We start from the raw sequence: 23496 nt of genomic DNA, 5'->3' as shown, positions 1-23496 counted from the left end.
TGCGCTTTCTAAAAAGGAAAAAAAGAAAGAAAAAGACTATTCGGAGTAGGAATCCTTCATCTACTCACAGGCGCCATTTCGGGGTGGGGAACCTTCTTCCACCCGTGCACAGGGCAGGAAACCTTCTTCTGCCCAGACAGTGCACTAAGACTCTCGTGCACAGGGCAGGAATCCTTCATCTGCCCAGACAGTGCACTAAGACCTTAAACCGGTACCGAAAAACACAGACTACAGGACTTAATTCACACACACTCACACACACGAGCACAAACAAAAGAGAAAAAAAGAAAACAAAACCGACGTCGACTTCGTGTCGACCAGAGGCACTGAAACTGATCGGCAGGTCGCAGACCTTGCCTAACAAACCGGTCGTCAAGGAGTAAAGTCTCCTCTGGACCTATCAGATGGGGTTCACCAGGCGTCCCTGGTCCCCCCTTGTCCTCCTGGGACGTCTCCCAGGGCGAACGGACGGTGGGTACCTGGACACGTCTATCCCTATCCACCCCGCTCTCCTTCCTGGAGCGCGGTCTCACTGAGCGTCCGCAAAACCGAAACAGCGATCGCACCAGATTCCCAGACAGAACATAGACACAGACCCAGACACAGCGCTGAGATAAAACAGAGAATCTTACCTCCAAGTGGGTCTAGGACCCCTGGGTGGTCGCGCAGATCCCGGACGAGCCCCCAAATGAAAGACCCCCGAAGGGAGCCCCCCACTCAAGTCTCGGGAAAGACGCGCACCCAGTAGGACACAGACACCGACCTGCTGTAATCACACGAGGAAGATTTATTGTGAGCGAGATGAAACGAGAGCTCAGGCCAGCATGCTGGGGTCGAGACTCATACACCACACAGGGAGTAGAGGAGTTCGACCCCGACCTGAATTTTCACAGAGCTTATAAAGGAAAAAACCACAAACCAGGGGGATCAAGAGGGAGGGAGGAGGGGAATTCCAAAACCACAAACTGCCCATACATTTAGGTCATATGCTAGTCATGTGTAACACTAGGCAACACACCCAGGACTTTGTGACATTGTGATTAGGGGTAGTGACATTTTCAGGGCCATTGGACCATTGTGGCCGGAGGCTATGGGTCATTGTGGCTGTTCCAGGAAACTTTTCATGCAAGAATGTTCCGGGAACCATTGTACAGCAAGGGAGGGGCGAAAAGTTCATGTTCTCACAGACCCTACCTCTTCTTTTTGGGTAGCTAGGCGGCTTATTATTAATTTTTAATCCTTCAGCTGTGCCTGGTCAAAGTTGGATTTATAACGAAATAGGCTGTTTGGTATTTGTCTGTTTTTAGCTCTAATGACCTAAGGTGAATTATGTAAATTAGCCCACTATCCTGCTGCTATGAACCTGTAAGGCACACCTTCGAGGGAGGTGAGTGAATGGGAAGAAATCTCAAGTATAGGAAATGGCTTTTCCTATTTAATTATATTCCCATGGAAGATTCTATTCCATTTCTAGCTGTATGAACTCATTAAGGTGATTAAGAAACATCGCATCAGCACACTGAAGTGCTGTAATTGCCTTCTATCCAGTAAGTTCTCATATCCCAGTAAGTAGGGAAACTGGCAGGCTACAATTTTTAAAAGTCTCTCCCAGGGATGCAATTCAACTGTTAAAAAATAAGCAGCATTGTTGGGACTTCTCACATTTGCAAAGATTACCCAAGGCTGGCAAAGCAGGAAGATGACCTTGTACAGACTCACCAAGTTCCTGAAGACTAGGGCAGGAGCCTCAAGAACATCCGGTTGGAAAGGGGGCTCGTCACCAAGTCTGATGACCAGAGTCTACCCTTAGGACACACAGTGGAAAAGAGAACTGACTCCTGCAGGTATACTCGGAGCTCCACATGCAGGTCATAGTGCATGCACAGAAACACACACACACACACACGCACGCACGCACACACGCACGCACGCACGCACGCACGCACACACCCTTAAAGATTCATTGGCATTTTCCTTTGAAATGTTGAGTTTTTATTTTCAACACTGACCTACTCTATCCTCATTAAACACTTCTACTTGAATTGAGAAAAAAAAATCCTCCATAAATTACAAATGAAGAGAATCTGTGAGTAAAGGAAGCAGAGACAGCATTCTCTGGCTAAATCGCCCAACTGGGAAACCCCACACTCCTCAGTCAGGTATGAGATATGCAGGCATGTTTTACATTTCCTCAAATCCTCACTACTCAGCTCTTCAGAGACACAGTGGTTTTTAGCAACCCTGGGAGCCACATTTATTTCTAAAGTAGCTCTTTGAGGAGTTGCAGTCTGGGGTCATGGGGTCTGCACTGGCTTGGGAAGCTGCACAGCCTGCAAGCTCCATCAGCTCCGGTGTACCGGTCAGGGCTTCTACCAGTGAGCCCTTGGCGTCTGTGCTTTGAATTCTGTGTATGGTATGTGCGGGTGTTAAGTCTGACGTGATCCAGATGGAGCTCTAGCTCCACATCCCCTGCCCTAGCTTCCCAGTGCTAGAGTGTTGGCCTATGCCCCAGTGACCAACCATGCTCACACTGTAAAAACAGGGTTCTCTAAAACAGCTTGTTAAAAATAGAACTAATCCACGTCCCCAGCAATGTTTTTATTTGTAACAAGATTATGTGAAAGCTGGAATCCCACTGTCACCTCCCACTCAAAAGGGCAGTGGTTAGAATTAGATGTGTAGGCACAATGAGGCAGCATAGGGCTAAGCAGATAGATGGTTCCAATTACAGTTTTATGTTCACCTTCAGCCAAGCTAAATAACTCAAGGAAGACAGCACATTTAATAATTTATGAGCCGGGGTTGGGGATTTGGCTCAGTGGTAGAGCGCTTGCTAGCAAGCGCAAGGCCCTGGGTTCGGTCCCCAGCTCCGAAAAAAAAAAAGAAAAAAAAGAAAAAAAAATTTATGAGCCAAAAATCTGCATTTGCTATTTATTGCTACTAAAAATAAAGAGATGCTGTGGCCACCAGTGTGTATCTGTGCCTGTGAGTTGGGAATTAAGAAGTTCCTTTGAGACTCAGACCACAGCTCAGTAGAACGCTTGCTTAGCATGGGTTCAGATCCCTAGGACAGCAACAGAACATCACCCACAAAACCCCTTTGGATAGGTTAAGACTCAGGTGGAAGTCAATGTTGGCAGAGACTGGAAGAGAAAGTTCCATTTCTAGGGCATCTCATTCACAAGGCTGGCAGTTAGCATGAACAAGATGGTCTGTGTCCTCAAAGAGGCAGGGAATGTCGCTACAGTGGCAAGCAATCCAAGAAACCAAGGCTGAGAGGGACCTCTGTCCTGTGAAGCCACAGTAGTTTACAGAGTTCTAGGACAGCAAGAGCTACAGAGAAACCTTGTGTCAAAAAACAAAACAAAGTGACCTCAACAAAAACTTTTTGAAATTTATTTAGAGGAGTGGAAAGAAGGCAAAACTAACCAAAGGTTACCGTTGACCCCAGGCATCGCCTGTGTGAACAGTCAGGACTAACACGGGGACACAGATTCAGTCCTGTCACCTCCCCCGCCCCCAACACACAGTCCAAGTCTGCTCACTATGGGTGAAAAGCTCTATGGGTCAGTTTGTAGGTTTGTACCAAACAGGTCACTAAGGAGCTCACGGTTTTTAAGCAGTTCTGGAGAAAGGAAGAGCAGTATCACCATTATCTAGATCCTGCTAAGGATCCAGTTCTGAGAGGCACAGAGAAAGGAGCCCTGGGGAGAGCAGTCCTCAGTGGGATGTCATCATAAGGCAGCTTGGCTTCTCCTTGGTTACCTGCACTTAGGTGTCTTGCAGGGACTTTTTGTGAAAGCTGGCTCCCATGGGGAGGGATCCTTTCAGGTTTTGCAGAAACAAGCCTCCCCACGTGGTGTCTCAGGCTATACCTTTCAAGTGAGTAAGACCTAACTATCTAAAACCACAGACCCAAATATTAAGATAAGAATGACTCTGTTTAAAAAGAGATACTTTCAGGGTCCCACACATGAGTATCTCCCACTAGGAAACAATGTAACAATGTCAGCCAAGGTCAGTGGTGGAAGAGACGCAGATCTGTATGAGCCAACACGATCCCCAGCTCGTCACACGCCTCGATCACAACCTTGTCAGCAGTAGATCCGGATGGAGCAACAATGTAGGCCACACCACTCTGCGGAGGAAAACCCCAAGACCAATGTTGACTTTCAAGGCACAATAACATGCATATCTAGAAAAATACAAAATTCCCCTCTAAAATGAAGCAGTAGGAGAGAGACTCAATGGTTTAGAGAACCGGCTACTTTTCCAAAGAATCCAAGTTTGGTTCTCAGCACCCATATAACATGGCACCCACAACTATCTGAAACTCCAGTTCTAGGGCCTCTGACACCCTCTTCCGGCCTCCATGAGCACCAGGCAGGAGCACATACCTACATACATACATATGTGCATGCAGGTAAAACAAACATAAATATAATCTTTAAAAAGGGCACAAGCTAATATTCAGGCAAAGGATGATGCCTTTATCACATAGGAAAGTAAAACAATCCATTTGTATCAAATCGACACAGTTTTACTATGTGACTCTAAGAAATTAGAACACAGGAGGCACAATGTGTGTGTGTGTGTGTGTGTTGCTAGGAATTGAAATTGAGGCCAGACATCAACTGGTCAAGCGGTCTGTGCACATCCCCATCCTCTCAGGGGGCATCTGAAGTCATTCTACAATTCTACATTCCCAGCACACAACAACTCTTGCTTACCCTTTTCGCTCGGTCTACATTATCCCTGAAAGGAAAGAAAGCATCGGAACTGACAGACACGCCACTCAGCTTGTCCACCCATTCCTTCTTCTCCGCCTCAGTGAGTAACTCAGGAACCTCTTCAAACAGTGCTTTCCATTTCACCAGGTCTTCACCCTAGGGAGCCGGGGGTGCAAAGTGAGCCAGTAGCATCACCTCTAGCTCAGTCCAATGCCAGCACCCACTAGGGCTTTCTCTTAGGACTGCTCCCTAAACAATGACACACTGAGGTTCCAATTTTCAGAAGTTCTTTGATGTTTAAAAAAGATTTTCATTAAGGAAAGGTTATTCTTAGACGGCCAAGGAGATCACATTGTGCTTTTGTTTACCCCAAACCTACCATATTCCCAAATCTCAAAGTTAAATCTCTAACTTTATATACCTTCACCAAACCATTTAAGATAATTATTCATGTCCAATCTAGGAACCAGGCAATAACCGATGTTTGTGTAGATGAACTACGTGTCTCAGGTATAAAGTCAGCCGTGGGCAAATCAAAACAATGCGTGGTATTTACTATTACTTGGATGTTTGTCACCTCAAGATGATACTGAAACCCCTAGTGCAGAGGTAGTAAGAAGTAAGGCCTTCTGCAGGAAGGACGCGGTGGAGCGTGCCGACAAGCTTGCACTCAGAGTCAGAGCAGGTCACATAGAGCCGCGATCTTATACCAAAACCAAACCAAAACACAAACCTCATGGAGTTGCTAATGGCTTTTGTAGAAAGTGTGGTGGGAGAAGGCGCTGGTGACCAGCTATTAGATCATGTACAGCTAAAATCTAATGCACTACCAGGCAGAAAGCTTCTACTGATGCTAGGAGATACTGGGAGATGGAGAAAAACAGTCCTTGCAATAACAATATTATAACCCGAAGGGGAATAACAATGGACCTACAACATTAATCCAAATCATTCCACAGGAAGCAGAGGTCTGTGCTTTCAGAAAGGGTGCAGCAGTGAAGTTGACAGAGATCAGGAACGTATTTTAAGGATTTCAGACTACTGAGGGTTTTAAGAAGTATCTCTGGGGTAGGACAGTCATAAACGACACTACCACAACACAGTCCACTGGGACCGCAATCAATCCGTACCTCACCAATGGTGCCGGTCACATACTGATCGATGGCATTGGAGACTTCTGCTCTCTTCACCCCAGCTTTAAACTTCATGGAAAGCACTCGTGGATGGTGCCGAAGCCACCAAGAGTTTGCCTTATCACCTGCAAGGCGTGTACAGTGTATCCGAGACTGCTGTCCTGCTCCGATGCCAATAACCTGAGGAACAGGGACATTAGTGATCAGCAACACTTCTCCCAGCCACATTTCCTTTTCAAAGGATGACAGGAGTGAAGCTTCCATCCTGAGTGACTTTGCTGGCTTTCTGGAGATCCTGCCCAAGGACCAGAGACCACAGTCTGCCAGGATTTAGTGACCAGAACTGACAATCCTAATAGCTGGCAACCATGAAAATCCTGAAAGGCTCTTTGGAATCACACATTAGTATCTCTCTGGCCCCAACACCAACCTGTAGTGTGTGCGTGCGCGTGTCCTGTAGTGTGTGTGTGTGTGTGTGTGTGTGTGTTATGTAGTGTGTGTGTACGTGTACCAGTCTCGCTAACCACACCTGAGGCAGCTCCCACTAAGCAATAGCCAGTGTAACCAAGAGCAGTAATGGGCTCTGGGTTAGTGTCTAAGTCTACCAAGGTGCTGAATAAATACTGACACCAGGAAGAGAAACCTGGCAAATCTCCCTTTCCTGGCATCAAGGCAGATGGGCTTTTGCCCACTGCTCTGTCTCGACAGCTTGGTTACCTGCCCGTCCTTGGCATAGCACACCGAATTAGACTGAGTATACTTGACAGCGATGGTGGCGACAATGAGGTCTCGGAGAGCAGATTCCGGCAGCTGAAACAAACAGGATGGCTAAGTCTCACCAGGCTTTGGAAATCGTGTTGACTTAAGCTATGGACACAGTGTAATACACAGACCTGTAATACAGTTAGGACCCTCCATCACAGCAGACCCTGCTGTACTGTCCTCAAGACTGTGGCATGTGAGCACATCTCTAACTAATCGGTGCTCTCTGCAGTCCCATGTGTCACCCTCACACTGATGACAACCATTCAGCGACATAATGTGAAACACTGTTTTTACTTGAAAATGACGAATAATATTTTTTGGTCGGAATTTCTTTAAATAACTGAGATATAAGATTCAGGATCAGAACTAATATTCCAACGCTTGGCAGGCAGAGGCAGGTGGATCTTTTGTAAGTTCAAGGCCAGTCTGGTCCACACAAAAAAATAGTCTTAACAAAACAAAAAGCCAACATTCAGCATTAAGTCTGCAGGAGATGCAAAATGTCACCTTTGGTACAAATTAGAAACGAGAACAATGAAGCCAGTGTGTACCCTAAGCAGGTAAGAGTGTCAGCTACAGACAATTATACGGACCACAAAAAGATGCCTGGGCCCTGGCATTCGGCATCAAAGGCTGAGGAAGCAGGATCTGGGCTTCAAGGCCAGCCTAGACTACAGAGAAGAGTGAGTTATGTCGCCTGTGAAAAATGGATGCAATTGGGGATAATCATATTAGGTAAATAACTAAGCCACTCTCAGACACACAAATATTCTATTTTGCTTGTGCTCCCTAGATCTATAGATAAATAAAATTATAAATCTACACCATGTGCAACGTGAAAAAAGACAAAAACTGTCTATGGAAAAAAAATATATATAATGAGCACATGCAATGAAAATTTAAAAATAAACAAAAAGATAAGCTTGGCTTCATCCAAATTAAGCTTCTACTCTGCAAAAAGAGAAATAGAATAAAAATATAGGAGTACTCAATTGTATGTGAACCTACACTTCTTAAATCTCAAAATTCAAAGCTTAGTTTGAAAAGATTTTTTAGGGGGATGGAGTGAAGGATTGTGGGAGGGGGTGACCTGGAGGGGGCAGTGAGTGGGACGTAAAGTAAATAAGTAAGATAAATAAAATGGTTTACTAAAAAATATTTAAGGAAATTTATTATTCTAGTATTAAATACTAATAATATTATCAATATACCCTTCACCTTTTGTTTGAGCCAACAAGTACAGAGCTGACTACAGAAAACAGGTCTCTTAGAAATCCACTTCAAACATACTCCGGCACTCGAAGTCGGATCAAAGAATATGAGAAATGCCCGTGGGGTGGATGGAAGTGCGCAACCAACTGAAGCACTATTTTTTTTTAAAGGGGGTGGGGTGTAGGGAGACTTCAGATCTCTTTTATCTCCCACTCTCACAACAATGGCCTGCTGTAAGCAGACCAGTGCCCCTCCAGAAGCACACAGAAAAGCCAGACCCACAGCAAAGATGCAGAGAAAAGGCCAGAAGAAAACAATGATCTCAACAATCTAAACATTTCCCGAGCACCATGCAAGGGAGGGGTATGAGAGCTCAGCTGCATTTCAGAAGCCTGATAGGACGCTGGGGCAATGCAAGGTCAGAGGACACGGGAAGGATTTGGGCAGACACTCAGTTTCTGCAGAGGAGAGCTGGACCACGGGCAGACCATGCCTCACAGACACCAAAGCCCAAGTTTAAATCAGCTCAGTCCTTCACAACTAGGTATGAGCCATTTCGCTTCACCTGCCTGCCAGGAGCATAAGCAATTCTCTAGAGTGAAAAAACACTACAGACTCTCAGAATATCTCCACATCCAGTGTCCAGCACTGAATACAAAGTCCAGGCATGTTAGCAGGTAAAGCAGGAAACAATCCTTCAAAACTGAGGGCTCCATACCTCAGGGGCTAGGCCTAGGTCAGGCTCTGTTCAGTCCCAACACACACACACACACACACACACACACACACACACACACACACACACACACCCTCGATTTCCCCATCTTGTAACTTTAGACAGATTTAACTCTTCTCTGTCCCAATCCTGTCTTTTGTACAGCACAGAGGATGGTCCTTTCCCACAATGCACTGTGACCGAATGGAATACTGCATGTAAGCAGTTCTTCCCAGACCATCACTACTTACAGGGTGACAAAGGACACGACCTAAATATCCAAGGGCACAGGTCATACTTGGGTTGCCAGACGGCTTTTCACTGAAGTAAAGCAACATTTATCAAAACAGAAAAATATCTGTGAGCTAATGCATGCAGTTGCAGAAGACACGATCTTACTCAAGTATGACTGAAGACACTTCTTTCTAATTAAGTACATATACACACAGGCTTCTAAGGTGTCCAGCTTACCTGACAATTCAGAGATGCGACAGCTGCTTGCATATCCACCAATTACAAATGTGGATGGACCTTAATAAATGATAAGCTTACATATACTGAAGGCAGCAGACATGCTATTAATTTTTAGTTCAGATAACTTCAAACTTACATCTTTATTCTTGGTGACAATATTGCTAAACAACGACTTGTCAACAACACCATTATTTCTCTTCTGGCTTAAACGAAGACCAAAGAGCGTTCGAACTTCATTTTCATCCGGTTTGTAGGACTGGTCCATCTGAGACACAAATTTTAAAAATTAAGTATTGTATCTACAGCCTCAAATTTTCTATACAAAAAAATTCACCTTTCCTGGGTTTGAGGGTGCATGCATATAGTCCCAGTACCTGGAAGGATGAGGCAGGAGGACTGCAGGTTAGAGACCAGGCTCAGCCACAGTTAAGTTCCAGGCCTGAGCTACACAGCCACACTGTGTCTCAGGAAACAGGCCCAAACGTTAGCACAGGAAAGACCTTACCCATGAGTTAGACCCATTTTCCTAACATGAACATGTGTGATGACATCACTTAGTAATGGACACAATGCAATGAAAGTAATAATATGGGAAAATAAGAATTATAGCTTGCATCTCCCATTATGTGAGATGCTCAGTTGGTGAATCTGAGATGTAAAGTTCATTATAATTGCAAAGATAAAAAAATTTAAAAACACCATACCCATGAGGACATTCAACTTGGCCTCCACCTTCTACAGGGGCAGCATAAAGTCACCAATATACATAGTCTGTGACCCCAGCTCTATTTCTCTCAGAACTTAGGTAAGTTATATAAAGACAGGTTTGCAAGGGTATAAAGCAGGGTATGTGAGTAAGAAACAAAAGAAGTGCAGATGAACACCCTGGTGGAGTGTGTCCTGACTATTTCTGGAAGGACAAAGAAGAAATTTAGATCTGTCACTTTAAAGGGTAACAGTGACAGTGGGACAGGCAGGAGAGTTTCTACAACAGTTGATATCTGAACAAGAAAGCATGTTAAATACAAATGAAAAATAAAACTTGAAAGTGAGACTCTTACGGCCCCAAACTACTATATAAAAAGGGTAAGAATAAGAGTAAAGGTGTCTGGCAGGCCAAGGCCGTGCACACGCTCAGTGGAAACCCTGAGATTAACGCAGAGGCAGGGGTACCAAAGGCTCCCTACTGAGACCCCAGCTACTCATAAATGAGAGGAACAGAAGAGTCTGGTGCGCTGCTGTAAGTGTCAAATCCCAGCATCTGCAAAGCTGGGTGTGAGCTTGAGGCCACCTTGAGCTACACAGTACAACCCCATCTTAAAATTTGAAGGCTGTCTCAATAAGAAAGATACACAGGGGGAAAGAACACAAAATAAACCCAAAGACTAAATTACCGCCTAATTAAAAACTGCACCAACCTGAAGAACACAGTAGCTTCCATTTTTCTTTTTAGAAAGTATTTTCAAGGCCTCTTCCTCATATCCTGGGGCAACAATACCATCTGACACCTGTAAATACATATATTAAATTCTTAATTTTAGAAATCAGAGAATAGCTCTATAAGATATAGCAACAATTAGCTGTACTATCAACAGAAAATGTTAACATTAAAACTCAAAAAGCTAGTAGGTAGACTCAGAATTATTCATTAGGGTGAATCCATCAAAGTGCTTCCTTCACACTTCTCCACCCTGATCATTTGGGCTCACTACCATGCCCTCGTCACGTCCTCGTCACGCCTTTAACAACAGGACCTTGGGCATTAAGCACATCTGCAGAGGACTTAAAAGAACTGACCATATAATACCCCCCACATCAAGACAAACACCTCAAACCCTAAATCTCAAAATTAAGGGAAAGTCAAGTCAAGGATTGGTGTCCTACATGGTAAACACAGATGTAACCAGGCAGGCTACGGTTTCAATGAAGCCTAGGGACAAGCTATTCAGTTACATATGTATCAATATACTTGAACCTCTACTCACTTCTCTGGAGATAATTTTTGCAGTTGGGACATCACAAACATCAGATAATGCAACAAAATCACCAAATGAAGACATCCTATCAGCTCCTGTAAATGAAAGGTAAAGGGATTCGCCATAAAGCAACTGTGCATAGAAAAACTCACATGATCAAATCTAGTATTTCCTTTCAGACACTTTCAGGTTCACAGACATGATGCCATGTGGCATGCGCCTCTGTTACTCCAACGTGGGCAGGTATACTATACACGTGATATGGAAAATAAAACCTCCTTTCCTAAAGCTAATTATTACAGTTATCACAATCAGTCAACTAATGAGTAAGAACGTATTACTTTTACCTTCTACATTAGCACTTAGCATCAGCTACTGAAGATAAGTGAGTCACGTGGCCTCCACCCAGTCTGTATCTACAGATGAGGGGGGCAGGCAGGACTCGGCACAAGGCTATAGTTGCTGCCTATGGCTGTAACTAATAAACTGTAGCAGTTTTCTCAAAACCCTTCATGATCTAGTCATTATACCAAGTTCTTGTATTTCTGAGTATATAAAACCTAAGTCAAATCAAACTTAGTGGTTAGAATAACTATGCAATTTTCCTCAGAATAAAAATGTATTCAAGTACCTAACCCAAAATAAAATGTACCAATCTCATTTGTTTCCACATACTACATTAAAATAGTAACAAGCATTTTTATAAATATAGTCATCTCAAGTATTAATTTAAAACAATGAAAGATAAATGTAAATCCTATAAGCCAGGGGTAGTACTATTTTACTCTATTCAGTATGAAACACTGCTTTTTTCCTCTCAATGACAAAATCTCTGATCTGACCTCTTGCTCTTGCATATGCAATGGCCAGGGGCGTGAGGGTCGGATAGAGGTCATAGACCATGCAGACTCTGGCTTCGTCCTCACTGAGTGGAACCCCAACAGCAGCACCTGGCAAAGGAAATGAGAATGGCAGCGATGGCAGGCAGGAGAAACAGTGGCCAAGCACCCCCAGCCCTCCCAGGGTAAAGCACTGACTGGGCAGACCCTTGTGACCATGCACACAAAACTGTTTAAAAGCACAGGCAGTAAACCTGAAACCTCAAATTGCTACTTTTCAATATTCACACCAAAATATTTGTTAAAGGGCTAGATGTGTATCTCAGTGGTAAAACATGTTCTAAGACCAGGTTCATTCCCAGCACCACAAAAGAAACAAAGGAAGCAAAATGATTTTAAACATTTACATTTTTAAAGACCTAACCTATATTTTTCAAACAAATGAATATATACTTCATATATACTTATGCCAAATTAAACAAAAACTACTCAGTGAGGTAATTAAACTCTACAACCACAGTTTTAGGGGCAGTGACATCTCTCTGCGGTGGAAGCAGAGCCCCCGAAGCCCGACCACACTGCTGTGCAGGCAGCCAGGCACGGCATCACCGACTCGCTCCGCCTGGCTCCACACCCTGTTTATTTCTACTCACTCACTGCACTTTAGCGCCCAATAAATATTAACAGTGGTGTGCGAGACTGCAGGCAGCCCTTGTGACATTATGGATTATGGAATTGTGTGTGGACTTGAGAAAATACGCGCAAGAATGCCTCATTCAATAGAAACAGGACAGAATGTTACTTGAACAATCCCTGCATGTTTACTAAGGTACAATTCCAACACGGAAAGGTAGTTCTCTGGCTTTATTTCACTTCACTTTCATTCCTCAACGTTCAGAACAACACTGCAAGCGCCAACAGTGTAATTCCTCTCTCTCCTGACTCTGCCACATAATTGTGTGTACATACATTATGTCACCAAGGTTTCTATGACTATCACAGCCAAAATTGGTCTATGATGTCCTGAACTGTCTAACCGGCATCAGCACTCCCTAAGCCTCAAGCACTCTAGGCCATTCTGAAGGTTTTCCTCACCTGCTGGGCTGACGTGCTTGAAAGACGCCGCAGCTGGAATGTCTACTGCTCCTCTCAGCTCTGTCACCAGCTGCCAGGCATTCAAAGCATCGCAGAGGTTTATGAATCCTGGGGCTCCGTTGAGAACTACACATGAAAACACATATACACGTTAACAAGCAGGCTCAGAAAGGCCACATGTATGTACATTCCTTACAAAGTAACACACCTAGGCTACACAACCTGCACATGATTTTAGCCAAAAGTCACAAAGGTACAAAAGTAATCAAAGGCTGGGGGTGGTGCACACCTTTAGTCCCAGCACGTGGGAAAGCAGAAGCAGGTGGGTCTCTAGGAGTTCAAGCCTAGTCTGGTCTACAGATTGAGTTCTAGGATAGCCAGGGCTACATAATGAGACCCTCAAGAACCATTCCCCACCCCACCCCCACTCCCCAAAAGAAAAATGAGCCAAGAGGTAACAGGCATCTACAGACATATCAGTAACCCAGCTTCAAAAGGAGCAGAGCGCTTGGGTCATCTTCGGAGAAGTGCGCCCCCACCCCACCTCTGCAGAGTAGAAATAAAGTAGTCAGAGTCTCAGTACCAATGACAAACCTGGTGTCCATACACATGTGAACAGATTAAATATTTATGACTATTAGTATGTCACAAATCATAAACTTTTTCAACTAAAACAAACAAACCCTAACAACGGTGGTACAATTAAACTGCTGTGGACAGGAGCGACAGAAACAGTGTTCTCATCTTTTCGAGTGGATGCAGTGAAAGCTGCAGGCTGGGTGCTTACATTTAATCCCAGCAGACAGGAGGCAGAGGCATGCGAGCCTCTCCAAGTTCAAAGCCAGTCCGATTGCACAGACTTCCATTACTACAGGAAAACCATTACCACAGACAGACTGCAAGTGCAGCAGAGCGGAATGGTGTGTGCTTGTAATCTCAACACTCGGGGATGAGAGCGGAGATCCTGAGATCCTGCCTCAAAACAAGTTCCCCAACAAAAAGAAAGCACAGTTTCAGAAGGAAGGCACATGGGCTGGAGAGATGGCTCAGCCGTTAAAGGCTAGGCTCACCACCAAATATATAAGAAGGAAGGCACAGAGCAAGCAACGCACACCAGAGATCATTAGCTCAGTCCCCTTCTCCAGCTCCTACCCCTCTGTGGGTGCCTTGTCAAATTGTGAGTGGGCAGGTGAGCAGAGGAACAGTCATGTCTAAACACTTCCCAGAATGCTGGTTCCCTCACATCATATTCTCAGAGGTACTAATAACTGGTCAGACATAACAGAAAGCGCTTCAGAGAATGCCCTGCCTATTAGATGAAACAAACAGGCACTGTCTCACTTCCAGTCAGAAGAAAGCAAAAGACAAAACCAAAACAAAAATCAAATATACACACAATTCTATCTTTATTCTTTGCTTCAGCTTTGTTCCAGACAAACAGGAGTGTACACTCTAATAACCACATAAAAACACGTTACCTTTCCTCAGAGTGAAGCACCCAGACGCACAACACTCATAAGGAACACTGAAGACTCAATGTTTTTCAGTGTTGAGGGTAGAACACAGAGCTTCACAGAGTACAGGTGACACTCCAACCCAGAAAATTCTTATAAAAATGCAAAATCCAGGCTCAAAATCTAATACTGCACTGGGGTCTGCCACTCGAATGTGAGAACTCGAGTAAAGCTGGGCGAGGTGACAAAGGAGGATGACCAGCTACTCTGGCCAGAGGTGCTGACCTGAAAAAGATAGCCAGGACCATTGAGAGCACAGGGAAGGGGGTCTGAGTGGAAAGTCAAGGTCAAGGCCCTAGAGCAGAAGCTTCCCTGGCTGGGAGTAGAGCTAAGTAAGGGGGTGGTAGTGAGTCAGCAGGAACGGAGACTGCAAGGCAAGCACCTGATGGAGCAAGGAAGGCCAGTGAAGAGTCCTACGTGGGAAGCATCACCTGATGCAGTTAAAACTACTCTGCTGTGTAGAACAGAAAGTCTAAGAAGGGGGCAGAAGTAGCTTAGTGCAGTGGGGAGACTCTGAGACTTATGTATGGTTAGGTACAAGATGTTGCTGTGGTAAAGCAACAATAGAACCGCAGATCCCTGGATGGCAAGGGTAAGAGGAGAGACTCTGCAATCCTCAAACTTCCTACCCTGCTCTCCCCCACCCTCTGGGCTGAGACAGGAAGAAGAGAAGTCACAGGGGAGCAGCTGTTTCTGAACAGCAACCCATGGACCAGAGTGGGTTGCCCTGAGTGTGAAGCTGTCCTGGCTCTCACCATGCACCAACTCTCCTGTCAGTTCTAGGGCTCCACACCCAGAGCTCTCTTCTGTCCTTCCCCTGACTCCTCTCAGAGGAACAAAACAGGGTAAAAAAACCTTGAAAGTACCTCTATTATAGCTACAAAATGTCATGTATCAATTCCCTCTGAGGTAAAACTCTATTTCAGACACAAGACTTTAAAAGGGAGGTGAAACAGAGCTGACCCTACAACAAATGTGGTTAAGCTCAGGAAGTCCCTGAAATTGACCAGATTTACTAGGTCACTATAGAAGTCGTACAGATGGATAAGACATTCTCAGACTAGTTTGGTTGCCTGGAAAGGACACTCTTCAAACTGTGGAGCTGTCTGCAGGCTGAGCAGTGTACTCCAAAGTCCCAGTTTTGTAAGCTATCTCTGAGTCATTTCTGTTCCTATAAATAAGCTCTCACCACTATTCCTATAAACAATCACAATATACCCCACTGGATCACTAGGTTTGACTTTGGTGATATCTGTACTTTGGCTGTCACTGGTCCCTTCTCTGGAGTAGACATATGTTCCCATTTCCACAGAAATAGTATCACACAGCATAAACAGTTTTAATTCTTAGTTCAAAGACACAGTTTTAATTCTAGTTCAAAGAATACCCAACATCGTCATTTCTTTTTAAATTAAAAAAAAAAAAAAAGTGTGGGGTAAGAGGCATGAATACGGACAACTCTGACCTGGGACTGAAGTCACCAAGCTAGTATATCAAGTACCTTAGCCCCTGAATGATCACCCTGGACCCTCAATGTTATTTAACTTCACACGTTTATGTTGGCCCACAACAACTGTCCTTTTAGGTCCAACAAGGAAATCATTTCTTGTGACATCTGTCCAACAGATAGTGGCTCTCAACCCATAGAAACACACTAGAGTTTCCTCTGCTGCTGTTTTCCCTGCCTCAACTACCAATTATAGAAGCATCGCAGACTTGGTCTGCTTCTCTTCTGGAAATCTCAGCAACTCCACCATCTAGTCTTCCCAAACAGCAACGTCCCAAATACTGTCATCTCTAACGTGGGCTTTGACCACCACTCAGGCAGTGTAGCTGCTGTACCGCTCTGAAACTTTCTGTGCACCTCAAATCTGGATGGTTTTAAGGCCTGCTAAGTAATTTACTTTTACATCTGGAATGGGAGTGACTTCAGATACAAGAAAGCAAGCCGGGTGTCTACACAGCTCATACTTCCCATGCTTTACCTGTGATGGGAAGCTTGGGCTTCAGTGTATACAGCTGGGCAGGAGTCTGATGGGGGTTCATCCCATACCTCAAGGGCATCTGAGAAATTCCTTTACTGTACTGTCTCCTGAAGTAATCCGAAATCGCTTCATCATATTGAGCGGTATGCGTGAATGCCTACAAAAAGTTGTATTTTGTGAGATACTAGGAACTCCTTTAGGTATAGACTTAGCCACTACCCCCAACACATCCCAATTAACACTGAATAGTATAATTAACCTTTCTGCCTTTGAATCTGACAGAAATTTCCTAATCCTTAGTTTCTCTGTGTTTAGTGAAAGGACAGGAGGCCCACGCAGAGTGTGGGGAGCTGACATATTTAGCAGAACCGAGTGCTTGCACTGACACACTCAGGCTGCACGGACACTGCTTTATGGTATGACAGAAGTGCACCCACCTTCAATGCCAAGTGGCGCCTGGTCTCCAGGGAGGTGTCCTTATTACCAGAGCCCTGCATCTCTGCAGCCACCGCACCATAGTCCTCTGGCTCACACACAACTGTCACTCGAGCATGGTTTTTGGCTGCAGCTCTCAGTAAGGTCACGCCACCTTTGAAGGATGAAATATGCTATTTTCCTTTGGTATTTTGCTATCAGTTGAAGAACTCTCAAATAAAATAACTGTGAATAACATTTCTATCTTAATTTTTGCCTTAAAAAAGGGGGGGGGGATAGCTCATATGAACCCCACCCCATGTACAAAAGTAGCTTGTAAAATACTTTTTAAGATGGGAGTCATGACAATCAGATTTGTGAACATTGGAGACTGAGGCAGGAGGATTACTACAAGTGGAGTTCAAGGCCAACCTGGACATTGTAGCAACACCCCCCACCCCCATCTCAAAGACATGAAACAAAACCAGAAACAATATTAAAATAAAAGCAAAAGCCAAGAACGTGATGTCCACCCATCACTTTGAAACGTTCCTGTCACCTTACCAATGTCAATTTGCTCAACAGCTGCCTCAACGGTTACATCTGGAGAAGCCACAGTCTTCACGAACGGGTACAGGTTACAGACAACAACTCTGACAATCAAAGACAATTAGCTGTCATTCAAACACTTAAACTTCACAACTATTTAGGAAAAAAGTTACTACAGATGTCATCAAAACCTGTGAAGACCTAGAACACAGACTGTAAGCCGGACAATTTCAAATTCTTTTCTTAAAGTTTGTTTTTACGTGTACAGGGATTTGCCTGCATGTGCATGCACGTAGTGCCCATGGAAGCCAGAAGAGGATCCACAAGTCATGAGTAAACTGCTGGGAGCTGCTGGAACCTAAGCCCGGGTTCTACAAGAAGAACAAGTGCTCCTAGCGCCGAGCCACTTGTCCAGCCAACATTTCTACATTCTGAGAAGCCATATTAAAAAGGTCTCGAGGCTCTTAGAGCATAGAATCAGCACATGCTCTGACGCTTGGCTAACTAATACTCCCAGACCTCCCTTCAAGCATGACGGTTAGCCTTAGCTCACTATCACTATTAAATCATTAAAATTTCAAATTTTGTTTTTGGCCGAGAATAGTGGTAAACACTACCTAGGACATACACATTTACACTATTTCCCCAAGAGACTGTAAAGATTGTATACATAATGGAAACACTTAGCATTCTAAAGGTTTTGCTTTTAGGGGGGGTCATAAATATCTACCCCAGGACCCCAGTATACACCCTACCGGTAAAAACCAGTACAAGAGAAGAGGTAAGGACTCTCAGTTCACGGGATTAGGCTTGTTATCCTGATTCCAACACTGGACAAAAACATCACAAGAAAACTACCAGGGGCTGCTGCTTCCAATGTAAGCTAACACAAAAGCTAACTTGCAAGTCTAACCCAGAAAATAAAAAAATTACATACCATAGCCAAGTAGGGCATCATCCCAGCAAGGCAGGGTTAACATAGTACCTAAAAATTAGGGGCTGGCAAGATGGCTCAGGGAACTAGGGTGCTTGCTGCAAGACTGACAGCCAGAACCCACATGGTGGAAGGAGAGAACCCACTCCTGTGGGTTGTCCTCCCACCACCACAAGCCACCACATCATGTCTGACCCATAAAGATCTTAAAAAATTAATTGTAATATTAACAGAAGACAAAAGCCACAGGATTACTTGATGCACAAAGCGTGAAAAATTCTGTATTTAATCTATAATTTTATAAGACATCAATAATTTCAGAATTGTAAAATACCTCAAATGATAAAGTCTAAAATCGTTACCTCAACATGATAAAATAAAGTCTAAAATCGTGTTTATTGATATCTTAAAACCAATATTTTCCTAAGATTCAGAAATAAGAATGTCCACTATTCACCATTTCTAGTCAATATTTTGCTGTGTGTCAGCCAAAGAAATATATAAAGAAAACTAAAGGAAAGGCATCAAGGTTGGGTACACATGAAATGGTGTTCGTATAGAGAAAGTCCCAAGCTGTTAAGAAGAAAACCTACCAGCCTTAGTGAATGAGTCCAGCAAGACTGCAGGATGTATGATCAATACGCAAAAATCAATTGTAATAATACACATTGGCAAACAAAAATCAGGACAGGAAATTAAGAAAACAATGCAGAAATGACAGTATGAAGGCCAATCTAAAACTGAAGAACGAAATTACAAAAGTGTCACACTGACACACCGAAAAATACAAAACAATGTTGAGAGGAACTAAAGAAAATTAATGTTTCTCCAAGAGGGAAAGAATCTTTCACCCATGAGTTGGAAGACTTCTGCTGCTGGGACAACAATTATTCCCCAGTATACACAGGCCTTTTAGAAGACCGATGCCTTTCCTAAGGGTTGCACAGGGATCCTAACTGCAAGTGTCCCTGGATGGCTTTGCATGAGCAGAGTGGGAGGAGCGAGGGCCCTCTGCTTCACACCGCAGCTCTACCTCAGTGCTGTGCAGTGCAGTGCAGCTGCTCTGCTGTGCATGTTTAAAGGATACGACATGCTGGCTGTATGCAGCAAAATTAAAATCTTAACTTTTGAAAAACAAGGATTGGGCTAACTCAGTGGTGGGAAGTTTGCTCTACATAAAGAATTAGCAAAGTCAACGTTGTTTTAACTTACGTTACATAGTTTAGAAATACAAATCTGGCAAAATCAAAACGCTATTAACAAATATTACATAGAAGGCTAGTGTTTCTATAGAGAGGACAGGAGAAGACATGAGGTTTGCCATCACTCATCGCTGGTGTTTAACTCACTCAAAATTGAGCTTCACACTTTTTACCTTATGAGGTTGAAATCAAGCCTGGCCATGTCAGCAGCATCTTCTGGAATATTGCGTGCTAAGATTCCTAAGGTGGCAAAGTGAAAGGACACACTAAGGTCAGAAATTTGGGTGGCTCATATTGTGGAGCCCCATCCCTCACAAGGTAAACCCTCTAATAGTGTTTTTCTGAGACAGGCAGGGTCTCACTACAAAGTGCTGGCTGGCCTCCAACTTAGGAGATCTACCTGCCTCTGCTCCTGAGCACTGGGATGGGAGGCACACACCACCACATAAAAGACAGGGCCTGACTATATTGACCAGGACTGTCTTCCACTCCTGAGCTCACATGACCCTCACAAGTCTGTGCAAATGTCCCGAGCACCTCATGTTCTTAAAAAGCACACACGAAGTTGAAGAGCTCTGAAGCAAATAGCAAATAAACAAAATGAAGACATTTAACAACAGACACAGCAACACAGGCCTATACTCCAAGCACACAGGCAGGAGAACAGGTTGGACGGCAAGTCTGAATTACATAGTAAGACCTTATTTCATTAAAATAACAACTGGGTGTGGCACCTTAATCCCAGCACTCAGGAGGCAGAGGCAGGCAGATCTCTGAGTTCAAGGCCAGCCTGGTGTACAGAGTTCCAGGACAGCCAAGGCTACAAGCAGAAACTCTGCCTCCATAAACAAACAACAAAACCACCCTTTCTCTCAAATACTTAATCCTCACTGGGCCTTGAGACCTCTGATCCCAGCATTCCTGGCTAAGAGTTCAGGCTAGCATAGACTGACTACACAGTAAATTCTAGGTTAGTCTGGCCTCAAGAGAGAGACTCTCAAATACACAAAATGACCTTTTTCTTTCTTTTTCTTATGCAAAGCAAAACCCCAAACCCAAAAACCTGTAAAATAAAATTTTACATAACCACTGCCTGTCTTCCAATCTACATTTTCATAAGCTGTAGTTCACGACTGATAAACCTTAGCTTCTCAGTCTTTCCCTTTCTTTTCCTGTTTTTCTTTTCATGCATGTGCATGATTGTTGGGCAACTATATCTATCTGTATGTGTACCACCAAGCCTAGTGCCCATGGACATCAAAAGAATTTGATCCCCTGCAAATGGAGTTACAGCGGGTTTGACTGGAATGCGGATGCCAGGAACTGAGCCTGGGTCCTCTGCAAGAGCAGCTGGTGCTCTCAACTGCTAAGGCCCAGCCATCTCTCCAGCACTAGCATTCTGGGCTTTCTTCACAAGTTCTCTTGCAACTTGCAATGCAGAAATACACTTCCTACGGCCATTACTGCTTAGAGGGTTTGCAATGCCAGACAAATGAACAGAAGTCACATTCTTTTGAGAAACAGTTACAGTGTAACACTGTATTCCAAGTGTGAACTACTTCAGAAGCCTACAGTCGGACCGTACATAGATACAACCCAATCTAGATTAACTACACTAGTTAGTAGGTCAAGATCAAAAGCAATGGAGGATCAAAGTGAGAGTTCATGGGAGTATTCTTTATAAAAAACTTTTTTGGGGATTAAGATTTATTTCTTCCTATATCCTCTGAAACTATATACTAAAATATTTGTTATAAACTGAAGGTTTATAGCCTTCAACCACTTACCAGCATGGACTGCAGGATGCAAGGTTTTCACACGCCCCCCTAACATTTCAGGGAACCCAGTTAGCTCAGACACATCTCTGGAAACAGAGTAATGAAACAGTTACTGAATTATCACCTTCCAGGATTCAAAGCATCTCCCACCAAGTCTACAAGAAAATTTTTTCCAAGTCCAAATAAAGCAAAACTTTAAATTTTTTCACTACGCTGGACTTCCTAAATTTTCTTCATATACTGCAAAATATTATTTCCTAAATGATATGTTTTGGAAAAGCACTGACTTTACAATGTCCAGACACTTAAGAACCTTTAATTAAGAAATAAATTCAATGGGCAATCCCATTACTCAGGAGGTAGAAGATGGATCTCTGAGAGTTCAAGGCCAGCCTGGTCTACAGATAAAGTTCCAGGACAGTCAGGACTACAAAGGGAAACCCTGTCCTAAAAAAAAACAAAAGCAAACAAACAAAACAAAGAAATAAATTCTACTGAGAGTCATTTATAGAGAATTTAACAACAACAAAAGCATTAAAAGTATCTTAGGACTACAAGTATGGCTCAATATATGTCATGAAGTTTGTCTCCCATGCACAAGGACACGCATAAACAAAAACACTGATTCTTTATCATGTTCCTATTTTTAAAAGATACGCACAATCCAACACTCACTCAAGGAGGCTTTAGCAGGAGGATCACAAGTTCAAGGACAGCCAGGGCAACCAGAGACCCTAGCTCTAAGTTTTGTTTTCTGAAACGAAAAATAAAAAAATGAGCTAGTGGCATGGCTCAGTAGGACTGGAGACTGGGGTCAGTCCTCCATACCACCAAAAGAATAAAAATGAAAAGGCATAACGGGGGCAAACATTAGTCAGTGGCGTGGAAATATGAATGACCACCTGAGAAACATTTAAACTATGTGATACACAATGCAAGAACTCCTCGAATTTCATCTGAAATGCCACAATGGCCGACCCTAACCATGCCCACAGAACTCAACTGTACCTACTTGTCTGCTGTCCCTGATGCTCCTGAAGACTCAGAAGAGAATCCACTGAAAACATCTATTCAGGAAGTAAAGGCATTTTTGCTGTTTGAAGCTGTCAAACGTACAGGGGTTAGGTACTGCTAGCACAGACAAACTTTCTGAGGAGGTGAATAATTTACCTGTACAGAGATTATCCACAGGCCAAGAACGATTATGGCAACAATGACAGGTCTTTTATTAGGTGTGTGAACTTACTCTCCTGGGGCCTTTTCCCTTTTCTACCTCCAGTTCTTCAGGATCATCTCCTGAAATCTCTTGTCAATCCCTTCCCACGGCCTAGTCATGCAACGATGGGCCTGTGTGTGTGTGACTTTACTTTCTGATGGATGCCATAAAAGAGGCAGATATAAATCCTCAAAGATGTTACAGTCTAACTGAGCAACCAGCTAAAGCCAGGCCTCGGAAGCTGAACCTCTGTGTTATTCTGCATAACAACTGGCCCACTTAAGTTAATTTGTTTGAACGCAGTGGCTGGGGGCTAGAGTTCAAAAACGCCAAGGCTCCCTAGTTCTAACCCAAAGAAGGTGTTTTTGTCAGTGCATGGATTACACGGCTTTCTGGTGAATATGGTCACAACGTTTTTCTCCCTTGACTTACCTTTAATACTACCTACTGCCTTACCTCACTGCCAGGCCAGCATCCCTGATCGCTTTTGCCGTGCCTCCAGAAGCGACCAAACTCAAACCAAGAGACGCGAGGTTTCTGGCAAATTCCACGAGGCCAGTTTTGTCAGACACACTGAACAGGGCTGAAACAGAAGGCATTTCTCGTTACTCGGGGCCTCTGGCACCGCGTTCTTCCGGGTCTGGGGAAGGGACTCAAGCGATTGCAGGCCCAGGGCCCAGCACTGGGAGGGGGGACCCAGCTTGCAGGCCCGGCCCGAAGCCTCCCCAGCTCGGCCAGCAGCGGCTTGCTGCACGGGCGGGTGGCAGGGACAGTGTAGGCAGGACCCTTGTGAAGCATCGCGAGGGCCTCACCAAGCTGGGAGGAAGCCATGGCTGCTGCGCCGGGTCGCGGAGTCTGGAGACAGACAGGACACGTGCCTAGGCTGGCAGGCCGGACCCCGCAGTTCAGGAAACGGTGGGCGGGGGCAGGATGACCCCACGTGACCCTAAGGTCCCGCCCCCTCC

The 23496-nt window shown here is 44.2% G+C and overlaps 1 protein-coding gene across 1 annotated transcript; it reads right to left on the bottom strand.

The window, feature by feature from the left end:
- Positions 1-3374: 3374 nt before the first annotated feature.
- On the bottom strand, positions 3375-23424 carry Atic (5-aminoimidazole-4-carboxamide ribonucleotide formyltransferase/IMP cyclohydrolase). Its single transcript, NM_031014.2, has 16 exons — positions 23344-23424; positions 22988-23114; positions 21325-21401; positions 19711-19777; positions 17417-17505; positions 16876-17027; positions 16439-16595; positions 12940-13065; positions 11848-11955; positions 11015-11100; positions 10448-10537; positions 9166-9294; positions 6581-6673; positions 5861-6043; positions 4731-4886; positions 3375-4138 (listed from the first exon to the last, which is right to left on the bottom strand). The coding sequence occupies exons 1-16, from the start codon at positions 23360-23362 to the stop codon at positions 4019-4021; spliced, it is 1779 nt and encodes a 592-aa protein (NP_112276.2). The 5' UTR covers positions 23363-23424; the 3' UTR covers positions 3375-4018.
- Positions 23425-23496: the final 72 nt, after the last annotated feature.

This window comes from Rattus norvegicus, chromosome 9, assembly GCF_036323735.1.
Source record: "Rattus norvegicus strain BN/NHsdMcwi chromosome 9, GRCr8, whole genome shotgun sequence".
Classification (NCBI taxonomy): Eukaryota; Metazoa; Chordata; class Mammalia; order Rodentia; family Muridae; genus Rattus; species Rattus norvegicus.
The sequence above is the reverse complement of the archived record's forward strand: the minus strand, read 5'-3'. Positions and strand labels throughout refer to the sequence as shown.